The following is a 19742-nucleotide window of genomic DNA, read 5'->3' on the forward strand; positions in this document are numbered from 1 at the left end:
CTACCTACCTACCTACCTACCTACCTACCTACCTACCTACCTACCTACCTACCTACCTACCTACCTACCTACCTACCTACCTACCTACCTACCTACCTACCTACCTACCTACCTACCTACCTACCTACCTACCTACCTACCTACCTACCTACCTACCTACCTACCTACCTACCTACCTACCTACCTACCTACCTACCTACCTACCTACCTACCTACCTACCTACCTACCTACCTACCTACCTACCTACCTACCTACCTACCTACCTTACCTACCTACCTACCTACCTACCTACTACCTACCTACCTACCTACCTACCTACCTACCTACCTACCTACCTACCTACCTACCTACCTACCTACCTACCTACCTACCTACCTACCTACCTACCTACCTACCTACCTACCTACCTACCTACCTACCTACCTACCTACCTACCTACCTACCTACCTACCTACCTACCTACCTACCTACCTACCTACCTACCTACCTACCTACCTACCTACCTACCTACCTACCTACCTACCTACCTACCTACCTACCTACCTACCTACCTACCTACCTACCTACCTACCTACCTACCTACCTACCTACCTACCTACCTACCTACCTACCTACCTACCTACCTACCTACCTACCTACCTACCTACCTACCTACCTACCTACCTACCTACCTACCTACCTACCTACCTACCTACCTACCTACCTACCTACCTACCTACCTACCTACCTACCTACCTACCTACCTACCTACCTACCTACCTACCTACCTACCTACCTACCTACCTACCTACCTACCTACCTACCTACCTACCTACCTACCTACCTACCTACCTACCTACCTACCTACCTACCTACCTACCTACCTACCTACCTACCTACCTACCTACCTACCTACCTACCTACCTACCTACCTACCTACCTACCTACCTACCTACCTACCTACCTACCTACCTACCTACCTACCTACCTACCTACCTACCTACCTACCTACCTACCTACCTACCTACCTACCTACCTACCTACCTACCTACCTACCTACCTACCTACCTACCTACCTACCTACCTACCTACCTACCTACCTACCTACCTACCTACCTACCTACCTACCTACCTACCTACCTACCTACCTACCTACCTACCTACCTACCTACCTACCTACCTACCTACCTACCTACCTACCTACCTACCTACCTACCTACCTACCTACCTACCTACCTACCTACCTACCTACCTACCTACCTACCTACCTACCTACCTACCTACCTACCTACCTACCTACCTACCTACCTACCTACCTACCTACCTACCTACCTACCTACCTACCTACCTACCTACCTACCTACCTACCTACCTACCTACCTACCTACCTACCTACCTACCTACCTACCTACCTACCTACCACAGTGACTTCAAACGTTTTATTAGGGTGGCGACCGCCACACCTCACCTCCGTTTGGCGCCGCAAGGGAGAAAAGGTATGGTATATGGGATTTAATGTTCCAAAGGGGCACGGGCTATGGGGACGCTGCAGGTGAGGGCTCCGGGTTAATTTTGACCGCCTAGGGTTCTTTAATGTGCAATGATATCGCACAGTACATGGGCCACGCACATCACACATAACACACGCATACAAGACAGGAGTGTCCTGTCTCGTATGTGTAGTGTATGTGTGTGCAGTGCCTGCAAGTTCGCTAGAAAGAGTAATTTAGGCCGCCTTGAGTTTCTCCGCCTCCATCGCAACGCGGCCGCCACGGACGGGATCGAACCCGCGCCTACAAGCTCCGTAGTTGAGCGCCCTAACCATTGTGCCATCGCCGCGTGACCCACAATGGGCACGAATTTGGTTGTTTTGTTTTATGGGGTTTAACGTCCCGAAGCGACTCGGGCTATAAGGAACGCCATAGCGGAGGGCTCCGGATGATTTCGACCATCTGCGGTTTTTAAGGCGATAGCTTTACTGGCCGCGAACTTGCGATTTCGCCGTGGCGGTGCTCCGAGGAGGCACATGACGTCAAAACGCGCGCTTCGAGGCGGAGCCGAACCGGCATGGCCGGGCCGGCGGCGGCACTTTAAAATTTGAATTTTAAAATTCAAATTTTAAAGTAGTAGTAGTAAGTGTTTAATCAAATATATATATATATATATATATATATATATAAAAGGAAGTTAAAAGATTTTTGCTCACCCCGGCATCTGCCATCACTTTATCGGCGGAACCTGAGCTGGGGCAGAGGAAATAAAGGATAGAAGGCAGTATGAAGAAGAGAAACCAAAGAGGTGAGGGGATAGCAAGAAAGGACATAGGGATTAGTCATATTTGCACTATTTACAGAGTCCAATAAAAAAAAAATTGTCCAGGTCGTGCGCGCGTACAGTCAAAGAGGAAAAAAAAAAACACACGCGCACAACACTTTGCACACAACAGCTGGGGTGGGGCGCCCAGCTGTTGAGCGTCCGAGGTAGTGCACGGGAAGCGTTCCGTAACAGCGCATCACTACCTGGCGCAGAACAGACGGGACGTCAAGCCCGTCTGTTCGAGAAATGTACAGAGGCTCACTATCGTTCGCTCACGGGTGCGCGCACTGCCCTGCGGCCACAGTAGTGTCTTGAGCGAGTCCGGGCGACAAATTTTAAAGTTAAAATTTGAATTTCAGTGTCTTCGCGCCTTTCCCTGTCCTCTCGTCACTTTTTGCACGCTGGAAGGTAGGCGCTCTTTCGGCGACCCCCCTCTGGGAGCGGAGCTTCCCGACCCGCCGGAGATAAGCGACTCATTGGCCACGGCCACGGTAGCTGCCTGAAGTCTGAAAGAATATAACCAATGGCCACGTCTCACCTTGTCTACGCAGATGCGGGGGACGGAGGAGGGTGCGAGCATGAAAAAGCCGCCGGGAAGGGCTCGCCAACTTTGACGTGTGATTGTGCGTCGTCTGCTGCGTGTAGAATAGTGTTAATTGGCTCTGGTTTTCATGGCAACACAGTGCAGTGATTGAGTTAATGTGCTCTCCTCGGAAGGCGTTTCAGAGCCCATTTTTATAGGGGTGGAACGCGACAGCGTGTTGCAGCACTGCCAGGGAGTCCATGGAACGCCATCCCCCCTTCGGCGCGATGCCTTGCCCGTTTCGCTGTGCTACATACCGTGAAATGGACGCGCGGAGCGGAAAACTATGTAGTGCAGATCCCCAGGGGGAGGCAACGCCAGCAGCAGCAGCGCCGGCTAGCTTCCCTCTGCGTGCTGGCAGGACTGCGTGTCAGCAGCCGAGCACACTAACCACCGAGCCACCGCGGCGGCTAAAGACAACGCTTACGATAACTCTGGCTGAATTTCGCGATTTGCGCAACAGTTCAGCAGGCGTTGCAAATTTTCTCGTTGCTACGCTTGATGACGGTACAGTGTCACGAGTGACGGTCTTCCTGTGTCAGTGCTACTTAGAAGCTGCGGTTTTGTGACGTGCCATATATATACGAAAAACAAAAATAAGTCTGCCCTTTTGTTCAAAATTCGAATTTTAGAAGGCCGACTTATTAGAGGCCACGTAACAGGGGGCAGGCGGGGTTGGTGGTAGACACGATATGTGACAAAGCCTTTTCCATTAGTAATAGCACCGTGATGATAAGGCATGTATACAGCCTATGTTTTATTTGCAGCAAGGGATGAAAACGTAGGCAACTTGAGAATTCGAAACGGCATCGGTTTTTTGTTAGCAGGTTCATCGGCTTTTCAACGTTTTGTCCCAACTTCATTTGTCTTTTCAGTGGCCAGTAACAAGTTGTAACTGAAGTGCCGTTGTTTCTTCCAGTAACGAAAGGACGGGGGTATAAGGCCTACATTTGATTTCATTATATGCGCTAGCTTATAGACACAACACTTTTCTAAAAGGTAACTTCTGAGCTACCACGAAGTGCTCTCAATCGGCGGGACCAAGCAGGAAAGAAACGCACTTCCTATTATCCCCTAAATATGCCGCCAGCTAGACGCGGACACGACTGTGGCTGAACGAGGATTAAAAAAGTAATTTTTCTGCTTCAGTCACGAGAAAGCACGTTAGATCATGATTTTCGTTAATCTTGAAACAAAACCGTGCATGCCCGAGCCGCTCCACACATTTTTGCATTACCCGACGCACCATTCGTAATTCTGGCAATCAGGTGACGTGCGGACGAAAAGACCTTCCTGTCAGCACGAAAAAGCGGCTAAGCAGTTCAACGCAGCTAACGACACTTACGCGCCATGCTGGAACATTCTGCGGCGTCTTTTCAATTACCAAACCGCCAATAGCAATCCATGTTTGCAACCTGGGAAGGCCATAGAAGCAGCCACCCTCGAGCGGTGCGCAGCTTGCAAGTTGTGCGCGTGCTAGTATTTGTGACCACTCGACGAGCCAAAGTCACACCCGGTGCATCAAGTTACATTTTCATGACCTATTCAGCAAGCGTTATTGTCACCGGTGAGTCATGTGCCCGTTTTTGGAAGCCCGGATTTGGGGCGCTGCTCCGTCGGCATGGCTCCGGATTAGAACAGAAGCAGTAAATATTTACGGCAACGTACTTTGCATACTGCGCCCGGCACCGCGCCGTGGAGTTACAACTATCGATTCAAGTGAAACCGAGGGGTTATACAAGAAATTTCAGAGGGTACGCGCTGATGCAAGACTGGTTCGTGCACTTACAGGTAACCGAAATCGAGTCTGCGGGTAGGAGATTCCGCACATTCGAACAAACGGCACTTCATCCATGGCTCGTTGACTAACAAAGTGGTAAATAGAGCGAGATTCGCTCTGCGCGATAAGGAGAGCTCTAATCAATGATGAGAGACAGAAGCGGAGATATATGCCAACGGGCACACCGTAAGGACATCGGGAAGCCAAAACTGGAGGTGCATGCAATGGAAGATTCCCGTACTACGTTATAGGCCTGTGAACTACCGTTTTGCCCCAACTTCGACGCTTGGACTTCGGCACAAAAAAACTGGGCACTTTCCATACGAGCTACATGCACGGAGAAGCGTATCATGCGGTAAAAAGCAAGTAACGTTTGGAAACGTGATTGTTCACCGAACTGCGGCAGCACGGAACGAAAAGTTCGCACTCGTGTTACTCCGCGAATTATTTCCACGCTATGCATAGCGCTCATTGTTCTCAGTGCAACGTTTGAGACAATGCACAGTCATCTTACTAGTGTTCGGTTACTAGTGTTCGGTAAGAAATGCGTTGAATAGCTTCTAACGAGATAATCGCACTTTAGACCTACTTTCTCTGGCGTAACACACCTCGACGAGTCACTCGTGCGTGAGGAGAAAATGGACAGACGTGGACATGTCTCGTAGTGATGTAAATAATTTCATATTCTTTTCCCCTTAAGGACAACCTACCTGAAAAATGATGAACCCGGAAGGTGAATTCGTTCCTCCCCCGGAGGCACCCGTGTTCGAGCCGACGGCTGAAGAGTTTAAAGACCCCATGGCATACATAGCGAAAATTCGACCCATCGCGGAACAGACTGGGATTTGCAAAATCAGGCCACCCCCGGTTAGTACTCGAATATTGTTCTGATCTACACTTTCACTGATAGCTCCTGTTTCTGCCAACATGATTTCTTTTTTCTTATGTTGTGAATTTTCATTCGTAATGCTAAGAAATAAGAACACTATTCCATCGAGACGCACCATCAAATATGATCATGGCGTCTTTTGTTTTCATGTGGGGATTTAAATCCCCGAAGGCGTGTTTTCCACAATGGCATGGTGCAGCTCAGCGTCGCTTTGTGACGCAGGGAGCCAGCAAATTCTATTCGAAGGAGGCTTAGCGTCGTTGCTGGATGAGAAAAAAAAAATGCCGTGCGCAGAATGCAGAAGAGGAAGCATTTTTTTTCCCTTCATGCACGCTACCAGGTGTGTTCATAGGCTGACAGAGGACATTTCCTGTGGGTGTGTGATGCAGGGGCCACAGCATTGAGGGGTCATTTCAAGTTGCCTGACACCTCCCCAAGACAGTGGCAAAAACTGATTGCCAGCTTCTGGATAAAGAACCATGCGTTCCAAGTAAAAACATAAGTAATAATTTGTGGCAGCTACAGCTGACCACATAGAACACAGCAGCTAATTGCTGCGCGCTTAATTAGTAGCTGAGGCATAGCCTTCGTCAATCTCCACACATACAGGTCAACTATAGTCGTAGGTTTTGCTTCCTGCCTTGTGTATGTGTTGGTTGCATTTTTTTCTTCAACATGTCCGACTTGTAAAATGGCGTCAGCGTACTGCGTCGGCTGGGAGGGCTGCCCCCTCTCCCATTTCTCATTGGTCGGGGACGCCAGTTGAGGGGCACTTTGCGGGGGCAGGCAGTAGATTCTCTTCGGAATCGCTTTCTGGACAGCGCCCGGGGCCGTTCTCTAAAGCGCTCCGAAACGAATAAATTCGATTTTATATTTTACCTCGATGTTGTTCCTGGCTTTCCCCAAAATGCCACTGAGTAATGACGCGCATATAAAAAAATAAATATTTATATGTATAAAAAAGCGGTTTTATTGCCGTAATTAGGTGGAAGTCTGGAAGTCTTACGTTTGCTTATATCTCGCTAGCTGTATCAGAGCAACGCATTAGCGCTAGCCGAGCTGCAAGGACCATCTGTGTGACCAGTAGCATGTGGCCCATGTAATCTCTCTTTTATATCTGCATAGGCGCCTGCAGTGTTCACATTGTTTCATAGGCAGCAGGTTGGGAAATTGTATGTCATTCCTTTAAGTTTACACTTTGTAAAGGACACATTTGAGACACACCCATCATTTTTTGCAAACTTGTGCACTGCATTGTCTGAACACATGCTGAAATAATTATCTTGGCTTTTTGCTGTCTGCTATGTGTTTCTTAAAGAGACTCATTTGTATGTAACATGTTCCTGCAGGATTGGCAGCCACCGTTTGCAGTGGATGTTGAGAACTTCAAGTTCACACCTAGGGTACAGCGCCTAAATGAACTAGAAGTGAGTCTTCATTGAGAGTCTACTCTTGTGCTCCCATATGTTGATCAAACTGTGAGCTCGCTTTCACCTAGTAGGTGTGCTTCACTCACATTCATTTCATTTTGAGCTTAGCTTGCTATTTGTCATTGCCATTGTTCTCAGAATCAGAAGCTTTCAGCACAAACTTTCCTTAGTAAATAGCAGGTGCGAATCAGCAGTACTTAAGAGAACTTGGCAATATAGACTGTGCTGAAGCATAGTTGGCAGGATAGCTTTGCTGTGCATTATTCATGTGCAAGTGTGTATTCTCTGTGACAACGGCTATGCCTTACTTTACAGGCAACTACGAGGATAAAGCTCAACTTTCTAGACCAAATAGCGAAATTTTGGGATCTCCAGGTAAGAAGCATTAGGTTTTATTTTTGTACATCACACTGCTTTGACTGAGTGGTTCGTAACCAATTCGTTAGGTGTTCACTATGCTTTTGCTTGTATTTTTTGTGTCATGCCTATTGAAAATGCAGAGTTGAATTGCCTTCTGTTCTCCTGCCACCCTCTTATGTCCAACCGTGGACCCTCACCTGTAATAAATGATGATGATGTTAGTGCATCATGTATATGCTGCAGAATGTACAGCATTGTGCTCTTTCTAGATTTGCAACATTTTTTTTTTTCTTTGATTTGCTGCAGGGTTCGAGGCTGAAGATACCCAACATAGAAAAGAAGGCACTTGATCTCTACAACCTCTATAGAGTAAGGGATGAACCTCTTGTGTATATTGTTCTCTGGCAAAACAGAACCTATTGAGTTTTTCACTGCTGTGCTGCTTGTGGTGCTTTAAACATGTAGGTGGAGAACCATGGAACAGACCTTTCCTTAATTTTTACACAGTGTATGGTGTGCATTTTATTAGTTGAGCGTAGTAGTTTGAAGGACCCTAGCTTTGGCAATGCTGCCATGAGTTCCCTGCTGTTACCATTTATATTACCTGCTTATGAGGACTTCTAAAGGTGTTTGTGTTCTAACTAGCACTGACTTGCAATTGTTGCAAAGCCAGTGCTTATTTAGGATGCACTAAGCCTTGATGCCTTGATAATTAAATAGTGTGTGTTAGAACAAGGGAATGAGTGTGATCATTACTTTCCGTGGTGCTTTGAGTGTGCACTGTAAGGGCTGACACCTTTTGTCATGTAAAAGCTCTTGTGTCTATATGTGATGGCTTGGTCAGAGATGAATGACTGCTACACATCTGTCTTCACAGCCAGTTTTTTAGTTCACAAAATTCAAAGAGTGAGACATGAAACTTCTCATTGCACGCTTTGTTCTAGTAGTAATGTGTGTGAGAAATGGCATATTACATTTTTTTAACTTTCTCCAAGTGCTGCCATCACCTTTTTATAAAACTGCAGCTGTTTTTTATTCAAAGATTCAATAAATTTTAAAACAGCCGCATGATTATGTTGTTGAGCCTTGTTGAGTCTTCTGTACTTGAGCAGTTTCTGGTAGGGAAAGGGGGGGGGGGGGGGGGTTATGCTGGTGAATTTTAATGTTCTGCACTTACACTGTGTTAGCTTTGGGAACGAATGTGCTTAATTATTCATAAAAGCATATCTGTATGCAAGTCGAGGTTAGGACGATACGAAGAGTTGATATAACACTGTCGCTGTCTTATGAACAAGTGCTGTTCATGAAGAGCTTGTAGCATAAGACATGCTGAACATGGCCACAATTATGAAATCAACATGTTCAGTCGGTCTTTTCATTTTTATTAGCTGTTCGCAAATAAATGAATTTGATACTGTCGTAACAGCTCTTTATTCAAACCTGTACACTCTAATGGTGCTCTGTACTTGACACATGAAGCAAACAGCTTTCTGCAAACATTTTAGGCTTAACGACAGCCTTGACAACAATGCTAGAGTAACTGCTATGAGTTGTCCATTCTCATGTAAGGCTGTCATGAGAAATCTTGGACAGCTTTGCTTGTGCAAACTGGTGTGTTTTGATTTTGTTGAGCAAATGTCAGTATTCTATCTTATAATCTAGGCACTGTTGCAATATCATGAATTTTTTTTTGCACAAAATGCTTGTGAGGCAATGCCTTGCAGGGTTAAGTAGATGAAACAAAACTAAAACTTGATGAAACAAAACGAACTGCACTACGACAAAAATAAATGGGGAAAAAGAAAATCTCTTCGGCCCGAGGGCTGTCATAGTTGCTCAGAAACAGTTCCAAGTGGAGTTGGTAAAACTGGAAGATTAACAGTCTGGCCTACATGCCAAATATTATATAATACGATGGGTATTACACCTGAGGCATTCAACTTTCCTGATGTGGTTGCAGCTAGCACTAAAATGCACTAAGATGCACTTTGCAAAGTGCTGCGTGCCTGCTTGTACTGCCTACGACCAAAGAGCACACATTTGTTTTCTTCCACTGACATGATCCACACTGCTGTTGTTTGAATGATTTCATTAGCAGCAGAGTGCTGGTAAGAACCTTGGTCCTGTTGTCTTGCACCTTGAGTCTTGAATTGAAGCGATGGAGGCTTCTGCTTCGGGCGCTTATTTTTTAATGGTCCGTGCAGTTTGTCCACGATGAAGGTGGCATGGAGCAGGTGTGCCGGGACAGGAAGTGGACCAAGGTTGCGTCACGCATGGGCTATGCACCCATGCGCACCATAGGCTCACTGCTGCGGCAGCACTATGAGCGCATCCTCTATCCATATGATGTCTTCCAGAGTGGGGCTAGCCTGGGCGACATTGTGAGTCCCAGCTTTCTTATGTGACATTGATTCCTCATTGCATACATTTCATGTGAGGAAATTTGTGAGTGTTGTGATTGTATGTAGCTCTCTGTTTTCGTTGTTACGCAAAAGTGTTGGTTTCAAATGAATCCAGAAATGACAAATGTCTAATAGCAGAGTCGCTCTGAAAAATGATGCTGGGTTATTTTTCCTTTTTAAATGTGCAAAATTTCGGCAGCGAAGGGTTCTGCGAAGGTTTCTTTTGACGTGGTGGTATGCATTTTGCTGCACCCCTTAAATTCGCACAAAATAAAACCCGTTAGTCTCGGAAAGTGATTGCCATTGCGAGCGATCCAGGTAAATGGCGCGCACTTCGTCCCCTCACCACTCACACTTCACACTCTTCGCAGCAATACATGGCGACTAGGCTGCACCTACTTTCCCCTGTCTTGCGTGCACCCGCATGCATGCTGTTGGTCTTGTACAGCAGGGAGCATAAAATGTGCGAGTAAAAGTAAAAAAAAAAATCTGGATGGTAAATTAGGGTTGCTGAAATTGCACTAGCTGATACGGTATTTAAGCAGCAACATTCAGAGAATGACGTGTTCTACCAAATCTGTTGGTGACTACATTTTGTCTAAGGTGTGTAAGAAGGAGAACTGGTGGTAAATGTTAAGTGAACGAGTTATCGCATACAGAACACAGAAGAGGCGTACACTTTCTGTCATGAATGCTTTTTGTTTCACTGTTATCTCGGCTGGCAGCCACTGGCTGATGTGTATTTAACTGTGTTGGGCTGCGGGCCTCAACACATTTACAACCACTTTATTCAAAAAGTTCAGCAGACAAGGGAATAATGGAAAGAGGTGCTTGTTATGACAGGCATGATGGAAGCTGACAGTGGTTTCGGTGACTGTGAGCTTCCATCATGTTTATTCAAAAAGTACCTTTGTTAATTCGCATCTTGTTTTTCTGATGAACTGGGAACTGGGACCAGCCATCTTCTAAAGAAAGCGATGAACAGGGCTTGATGCGGCAAAAAAAAATAGTTGGGGAAAATTGCAAGAGGACTTCATCTTTCATTGCCCATGGTAGGGCTGTCAGCGATTATCTTTCACTCCATGGTGCTGGTGCGTCTGATTATTTTTCTTTTTCCTTTGGTTTTAACTAGAAACATTTTGTCTTTGACCTGCTTACATCAGATAAATTATATGTGTGAGGAGTAGAAATCATCCTTCGGTTGCATTAGAAAGTAACGAGGAAATTTTTGAGGTGGTATGATCCATCTCATTATGGAAGGTATTACTTTCCTACGGCCACACGTGACGGATACCTGAATTTGTGGGCTGCAGAACTTGAGTGAAGACTCTGAAGACTGTGACAAGAAGGACCGTGACTATGTGCCCCATGGGATTCCCTCACGGCAAGCTATCAAGCCCCCTCCTGACCGGTCGGCACGCCGGTCCAAGCGTCATGGCAAGGAGCCGCCAGAGTGCGTGGACGCACCCACGGTGCGTGTCAGACCAGACGCGTTGCATATAAAAGGAGGCAGAAAAGCGATAAGTGCTTATTCACAATCTTCGGGATTAGTTTGGTACCTGGTTAGCCACCAGGCACCACATTCACTAGTTGTGGCACTCTTTGCTATAACTGCCCTTTTGCCTTGAAAACAAACCAGCATCATCATCATCACAGTGCTTTCGGGCCTGGTGGTCGGTGTCCACTTTGGGGGGGAAGAGGCCCTTAGGAAGCTCAGAAATGCACTTTGCCTTGCAGCAAGGTTCTGTGCTTTGCTCCCAGCATTGCCTTTCGCAAAAGGAACCCAAATAGAGTAAGTGGTGATGGTTTGTATTTGGTGGCATAGCAGAGCCTGTCCTAAGGTACAGAAGCCACTAAGCGTGACAAAGGTGTGAAAGAAATGGAGGCGAAGGGTGTAAAGAGTGTTTCAGGAGCCCTGAGAAGCCAGTTAATATTTCATACTGTCTTGAATGCTCGTGTGGGGTGCCTTTTTTTTTTAACTCGCTCAAGCTTTCACTCAATGAGGGACAGTTTATGAGCTGCTATTTTTGTAATGGATAGTACTGGTCACGTTAGGCAAAATTTGTAAAGCTGTGCTAGTGAGGCTTTGAGAACATCCTTCCTTTGCAAGTTTGCTAGCGAGGTTCACTTTGTACAGACGTATTGCTTGTCGTATGAAACGGCATGCGTGCATTGCTGTGGCATCTGAAATAGTTTTTTTTTTATCCTACTGTTGTTGCACATCTTTTTGTTCTTGCTATGAGCCTTGGCTTTGAAAGTCTTAAAAGTGTTCATTGCGTAAAGGTGTAAGGTAGCTAAAAAGAAGAAACAGAATTAAAAGCATTCTTTAGTTGTGAAGTTTATGTAAATATAAATTTATTCTAGCGTCCATCATTACTAAGCTGCGCTTATACCCTTTGGTAGTGATTGCCAATGCAAGAATTGCAAAATGTATAACCTTTGTCGTGCTCGTTACAGTGTACCTGTTCCATCATTCAGCACCAGGTCAAAGCTTGACATTTTTGATCATGACTCATTTTTTTGCGATTAAGAGAATTGAGAAATCATGGCCACTGTTTGTGCATATGTGACGCATTTATTTACAGGGTGAGCTCATCAGTAGGCCTTCGAATTTTGTTGATATGCGAGCTCATGATGAAATGGGCATTGAAATGTGATTTGCAACATTTGACAGCCTAATATTGATTGTGTTCAGTTGCAACACATTGTAGGCAAGAGGCGTGGTTGCGAAAGGTGCAAATGCGCAGCAGCTGCAAAAAATTTTTTTTTTGCATGCACAGCTGTGGCAATCTCGGTGCTCCATTTTTTGTGTGTGGTCATGCTGTGCATTTTTGCTGCTGGGCCAAAACTAGGTGATATTTTTGGACTATGACGAAACACATGCATATTTTTCTTGTGAATTACTTCATTGCAGAATGATGACGTCGATTACTCGAGCAACAGCGAGCTGAGGAAGCTGCAGTTTTATGGGGCAGGGCCAAAAATGCCAGGATACTGTCCAAAAGGTGAGCAGCTTTGTTTTAGCTAAGAATTTTCTAGATCTTAGCATTTTTTTTATTTTTTCTCTTACATTACGCTCCTGAGCTGCGTTTGCTACTTGCAAGAAGCAAAATATTGCTTTTTGCTGCTATATACAGGTTCCTCCAATATGGAACGGAACAAAGTGAGCATTCAGTTAACGATTACTGATCAGTGGTATGGTGCTCAGCTGCTGACCCGAAGGACGCGGGTTCGATCCCAGCCGCGGTAGTTGAATTTCGATGGAGGCAAAGTTCTAGAGGCCCTTGAACAGCGCGATGTTGGTGCATGTTAAAGAAGCCCAGGTGGTCGAAATTTCCGCTTGCTGATATTTGTCATTTTTGACCAGCCTGATACTGCTGTAAGAAGCTCCCAGAATGGATGATGATGGTTTATTGATACCAAGAATGCTTTTTGCTGCTGCTGGAACTGAAAAATGGTCCAAAAAATTGATTTTCTATAAATGACAATTTTGGAAACCACAGCTATTATGCCCCAATCATACCAATTTTTTTCATTCCGGAATTCAGAATTTTGACCATAATATTGAATTTAGATCATCATTTGGGCTGAATTTGTGCAGGAGCAGACAATTTAACGGCATGAACATTCTTAGTATGTCGACGTCCCGGCATCTAGGACAGATAGAGATGTCTTGTTTTGCTGAGGGAAGCTGTAGGCGCAATGTTTTCAATAATTAAAACACAGTTGCTCAATCATGCTTCAAGAATTTGATTTTGAAAATTTTTCCATGCATGATATTTGCACCTTGAATGTTGCTATTCCAAGTGCTGCGAAATTACTTGTAAAGCTGAAATGAAAAACTAGCTTTGATTATTGCGCTTTGTACTATTAGACTATGTAGCCATGCATTAAAAATTGTTTTGATTGATCCATTTTTTGTGCTAAAGTACTAAGCAGTGACTAATTAAAATGATTTATACTAGGTACTAACTAGTTAAATTTATGGAAAAACGATATCATATTTTAGCTTTCAAGAGAATCAGATAGTTAATCACATTTCCATCTGATGTCCAACATCAGTAGCATCAAAAAAAAGAAGGAAGAATGTGGCTGCTAGCATACAAGCTTTTGAAACATTCAGTGTGTTAAAAATTCAAAGCATGTATGAATTCCGAATATTGCTTTCATTTCATCTGTCGTCATCCTTTAGGTCTATGATAGAAGGCACTGCGCTACTGAAACAGAACGATCACACAGTTAATACTCGCAACACAGACACTTGGTTAGTTCCCCATTTTCGCACTGACTATAAGTTCCAAGCACTACAGCACAATCTTCCAGTAATTTTAAATAGATATAAAGACATAAATAACCCTACTAAGAAAGCATTGCATGAATTATTTCTTCAAAAATAATTCCTGACGTATAATTCGCGCCCAAGTACAGCTGCTCCCTTGTATCTTATGTAAATATGTTTTCTGTATTTCCCTATTGTAATTTATTGATGATTTTGTGCTTTCTGGCTGTCCTGTTTTTTTTTTTGTGAAAACTGTAACCTGACTATGTGTTCGTTTTTTTTGTGTGTGTATGTAAATGTTCTCAACAAAGTCTGCTTCTATGCCTTGTAACGGCTGCCTGGGCCTCGTCAAGCTGTATACCTACAGCTTTTAGTCCAGGCAGCCGCCAGAATTTTCTGGAAAATAAATGGAATTGAATTGAATTGAATTGAATTGAATTCCACCGAAATGTTGAAATTCACGATTACTTGCGGAAACACAAGAAAACAGGGGCACTGAGCGTAATCCTCGTGGTTGTCATTTCATGCTCTTATGCACAGTAATGGTGTCCTTAATTGTGTGGTGCATATCAAGCAAAAGAAAATTTATAAATAATTTATGCTCACGTCCTGTTGCTTGTGGTCTCATCTCTCTGTTCCTTGCTTTGCCTTGGCCTGCTTAGATAAGAATAAATTTTGTAGCTTATAGTGCTCGTGTGCCATATTGTACCCACTTTAGTGAAATACTGGCTTTATTCACACATTTTTTTTTTATGGTCTACAGGCATTGGCGAAGACATGAAGGATGAATGCTGTGAACTGAAAGAGGAGCGCAAACCAAAACCTGTGAGGGCCTTGCTTTTCATGGTGCTGTGATTTGTGTCTAGGGGCAGTCGGGACCTCGCCAGAGTCATGCAATGGAGTTGTGGCCCTGCATTTTATATACCGTATTTACTCATGTGATTTGCGTCTTTTTTTCTTTAAATTACGGCTTCAAAAAAAAGGGGGCGCACAAACTACATAGTGATTTCACAAAAATGTCCTAAAAAAACTCTACAAGGTCGTAACGTGCAATATATACTGTGCGTTGCTGCCTGTACTCACACCCCTCACTGTCCAGACAAATGTTGACTCCAAATATAGGATGCATATCCCCTCCCGTCCCGGCACGCTACCGCCCCTGCAGAATGGCATGATGACGCATGCGCAGCTCGAAGCAATAAATGCACAACAATACAATCACAAAGCCAGCAGTTGGAGGCAAATGGAAATAATAAGCTATAAGCCGATGCCCTCGGGACGCGAGTGGCCCGGCTTACTAGCGGAAAACCATACAGCAAACAGCTTGGTAGTTTCGGATTTCGTCGTGTGCCGGCGACTACCGGAAGTGAGTAACTGTTCATCTGGGAAAGTGATCACCAGCGCAAGCAAGCCGGGTAAACGGTGCACCATTCTTTTTCTCGCCACTTGCACCTTTCGTAGCCGTACATGGCGATGCGGCCGTGCCGATCTTCTCAAGCCTGCCTTGCGCGTGCCTGTGTGCACACTGGTCTGGTGCAGTGTGGAGCGTAAAATGTATAAGTTAAAGGTTTTTTTTTTTTTTTGAAACTCTAGTCTATGTCTATGTCTGTTGTTGCCAGGAAGAAATAAATTAAGGGGTGTGCAAATTATGCATGGGCACAAATTACGCGAGTAAATACGGTAATTCTCTGGAGTGGAAGCGTTGCACTGGAATAGGTGTACATGAAATTACCTGTCCTCAAATGTCAAGCATAGCCTTTTCTTTCTTACAGCCTTGTTTTGTGGTAAGTGATGTCATCACTTGTGCCAAATTATGGCTATGAAAAGTGTTTGTGAAAGCTTGTTTGCAGGCTTGTTTTGTGGTGAGTTACAAATCTTTTTCGTGCTAAATATACCGTAAAAACCGGAATATAGGTAGACCTTCTTTAAAAAAAAAAAACAGCGAAAAGTAGACCCCCGCCTTATATACCGGTCATTGGCAGAAAAACTACGGAAGTCTTGCAACAATGTGCGGCTGAGGTCAACAGCCTCCATCACCATCGTCATCAGCAGCAGCGCGGCGTGGTACCTCCATTTTGTGTTTCCGTTGTTGCAAAGCTATATTGGTTAAAGGCTGCTTTTTCACATTTTGTTTCAAAATGAGTGGAACCCAACGGCAATTCACTGTTGCCTTTAAGAAAAACGTGACTGAGTATGTGGAAGCTCACGGCAACCTGGCGGCACAGCGCAAATTTGGAGTATATCTGAAAAGAGCATTTGGTACTGGTGGAGGAAGAAGCTGCGTATTACAGCTTGCAGCAAACAGAAGAAAACATCATTCCGTGGGCAGACCGCAGCATATCCAGAATTGGAAGGAAAGGTTGCGGAGTTCGTCCGGGAGCTGCGTGCGAGATCGCTGCCTGTGACTGCCGAATGCATCCGCGTGAAAGCGGCAGAGATCACGGCATGAAGCGGTGAACGAAGCGAGAGTACGCGCATGTGTACACATGCGCGTACTTCGTTTGTTTTCGCCGCTCTGGCCGCGATGATAAGGTGCTGACAAACACATGGGTCGATGAGTGCGCGATACTGTTAAAAAATTGGCCGGGTGTACATATGAGCAGCATTAAAATGAAAATAAATGCTGTCACCAATATGCAAACTGTTGAGCCGCATTTCTTTCAAGGTAAGGGTGACTTTCCGTACTTTTCCCTTTGATAAAGATTTTTTTCATTTTCAGAATTGGTTAGTTGGGGAGTCGACCAATATTCCGGTCCGACCTATAGTCCGGTTTTTACGGTAAATGCCTGTGAAAGCTGTATTGTTTGATGTGCAGATAGATGCACATTTAGCACTTAATTTTTATGCAGCTACGGGGACCTTTGCAAAGGAGGGCACCTTATTTATTTTATTACCCTCAAGCGTATAAGAGCATTACAGAGGGGAGATAGAAGAAAAAAAAACTGTCAGGAACACAGTCAGCCCCGCTGGACATCAAATAATTTAAATATAATGCTAATTAGCTAGGTGCTTAAAATATAACGAACTTTAAATCGGCACAGTCAATAGTTAGTTTTAGTAGAGAGTTCTAAGACACGGACGAGACCGTGCCGTATTGGTTTTTAAATGGAAAAAAAGGTAATTCGCTAAAGCCCTGCAGCGCGAGGAAATTTATGCTTTTCTCGGCTGAAGACCGAAACTGAATGCATCGGTGGAAATGCAACTGGCGCCAAATTCTTTGAACTTAGTGACATGTAACCACTCCGCGTTGGAAGAGTTTGCGTAATAAAAATGTGCGCTGTGTTGAAGTTTGACTCCTTGCGCCTTAAAGCCGCCATCTTTCTCGGGTATACCGCTTGCAGATTGAACAGATAGTGTGTCACACGTGTGGCCGTGGCGACGATGAAGAAAGCATGCTGTTGTGCGATGGCTGTGATGACAGCTACCACACCTTCTGCCTGCTACCCCCGTTGGCTGAGATACCCCGCGGAGACTGGCGCTGCCCGCGCTGTGTCGCTGCCGTCAGTATACTCTCTTTCCTTCTTTGTCTTGGCACGTCATCTGAGGTTTTAAAACCTCACATAGCACTGGTGATAAATAAGCCTTGAGGATGCCTATTGGCAAACATGGGGTATGCTGTGGGATTTTGGCTTTTCTTCTGTGCTCTTGAGTGTTACTTTCAAGAACCAAGAATATTTTTTGGTTGCCTAGATATTGTGCGGAAGTGCTGCTAAATTTTAGTGCAGACATAATGACAGAGCTGTAAAAGGAGTTTGCAGTTGTGGAACTGTGCTGTCATGCAACAAAGGGGATGGGCAAGGGATAGAAAAAAAAAAAAAAAACTCCTCATGGGGGAAGAGCCGCTGCGGTGGCTCAGTGGCTATGGTGCTCGGCTGCTGACCTGAATGACGCGCGTTTGACCCCGGCCGCGGTGGTCTCATTTCGATGGAGGCGAAAAAATGCTAGAGGCCTGTGTGCTGTGCGATGTCATTGCATGCTAAAGAACCCAGGTGTCCGAAATTATCCGGAGCCTTCCACTACGGCGTCCCTCATAGCCTTAGTTACTTTGGGACATTGGACCCCATAAAATCAATCAAATCAATCAATCTTCATGTGGGAAGAAGTTTATATGACAGGCTTCATGCTGACCATTGCTGGCTTTCTCCAATAATTCTGAAATGGCTGGTGTCCTTGAAGCAGTGTTTTTTGCACTGCTGTTAAGACTGTAGTGAAGGTTGGCAGTTGTGCATTGAAATGCATGCGGGCCACTGTTGTGGATGATGCCATGACAAATTTTTTTTCTGTAGCATGGATCGCGCTTGTTACATATGTTCAAAGAGGAAGTACCAGCTGTTCAGATTCTGATACAGTCTAGCTTGGTTATAGCAAAGCCACTTATGGCAAAACAGCAGTCATAATGAAATTTTTAATCTCTTGTTCCCATTTTTGCATTTTCCATAAAGTTTGGGTCTGGTTTCAGTTAAGTAAATAAAAGTGTGTCAGCAGATATAGGAAAGCGATTTAGTACTAACTGTATTTTAATCTATCTCTCGGAGCATTTTAAAACCTTTGCGGAAAAATTTTTGTGCAAAATTAAGGGCAAAACTCTGCTGACCGCAACCTTTTCAGAGGCACGTGCTCTCTCGCGATGTGAAACATTGCTTTACTGCATCACTTCGTTCACCGCCCTTGTGTTGCACTGACCTGTGGTGCCGTCTTTGAACGAAATTTGAGCTGGCCACACCACACTGGAGAAAAAAAATTTTAAAAATAATTATTTTGGTGATGACACTGAGAGTGGCAGACTTGGCCAATCACGGTCCATGATTCAATCTTCTCAGCTCATAGCACACCCAGTGATACGATAAGTGATTGGCGCCATTGTGTGTGACATCATTGTAAGTCATCCTCTGTTTGCATTGATGCTGTCACGTCTTCCTGCTTTTCAGCTTCTTACATTTCATATCTCGTGGCCCGTAACTTTGCATGGACAATTTTTAGGTAGTGGACGTACTGAGTTATCCCCTTTCTTGGAACCGACTCCGACCGCCCTCTGTTGATCCTGGATTTCTCTTCTATGTTATGTCTCTCGAGCCCCAGCACCTCGACAGGGAAGAGGAAGGTATTGTCTTTGAAGATGAAGCGCGCCATTCTGGATGAAGTGCGCCGAAACGTCGGAAGAGGAGTGATATCACATGGAAGTATGAAATTGCACGGTCCGCACTTTCAATTGTAATCTAGAAGGGTAGCAAGATCGACGATGTTGGCAGTGAGGACCGAAAGAGGGTCCGGTGCGCCCTGTACGATGATGTATAAGCCACACTTTACTAGCGGTTCGTGGACGCGTGATCAAATGACATCTCACTCAATGGACCCATCATGCTGGCGATGGCCAACGGCTTGGGCTTCGCTCTTGATCACGAAGACTTCCAGCCAGAAAATGGGTGGCTTCAGCAGTTCAAGGAGAGACACATCACATGTAAAAACATAGTCGGGGAGGCTGTGCCCGTTGACAAGGTATTGCTCCAGCAGTAGATGGCCAAGTACCACGACCAGGTTCTTGCTTATTCCAGCAGACATCTACGATGCAGATAAAATGGGACTGTTCTTCAACTGTTGCCATCGAAGACTCTCGTGGACAAGACTGACGAATGCATGGGAGGAAAAGCAAGCAAAAACCTGCGCGATCATGGATGGCTCGGGAAAAGCAAGACGTGTTGCTCATTGGTAAAGCCAAGAAACTG

The 19742-nt window shown here is 45.0% G+C and overlaps 1 protein-coding gene across 5 annotated transcripts in view; it reads left to right on the plus strand.

The window, feature by feature from the left end:
* The first annotated feature begins 4286 nt into the window (after positions 1 to 4286).
* LOC144098622 (lysine-specific demethylase 5A-like) overlaps positions 4287 to 19742 on the plus strand; it is a 58991-nt gene continuing 43535 nt past the window's right edge. The window contains exons 1-10 of one of the 5 annotated variants that reach the window (XM_077631408.1): positions 4287 to 4446; positions 5360 to 5526; positions 6898 to 6975; positions 7294 to 7353; positions 7645 to 7707; positions 9543 to 9719; positions 11054 to 11212; positions 12655 to 12745; positions 14783 to 14844; positions 17361 to 17519. In XM_077631408.1, coding sequence (XP_077487534.1) covers positions 5377 to 5526; positions 6898 to 6975; positions 7294 to 7353; positions 7645 to 7707; positions 9543 to 9719; positions 11054 to 11212; positions 12655 to 12745; positions 14783 to 14844; positions 17361 to 17519 — 999 coding nt within the window. In that variant the 5' untranslated portion in view covers positions 4287 to 4446; positions 5360 to 5376. The other 4 variants (XM_077631411.1, XM_077631409.1, XM_077631410.1 and 1 more) reach the window with 4 other exon arrangements.

Source organism: Amblyomma americanum, chromosome 7, assembly GCF_052857255.1.
Source record: "Amblyomma americanum isolate KBUSLIRL-KWMA chromosome 7, ASM5285725v1, whole genome shotgun sequence".
NCBI lineage: Eukaryota > Metazoa > Arthropoda > Arachnida > Ixodida > Ixodidae > Amblyomma > Amblyomma americanum.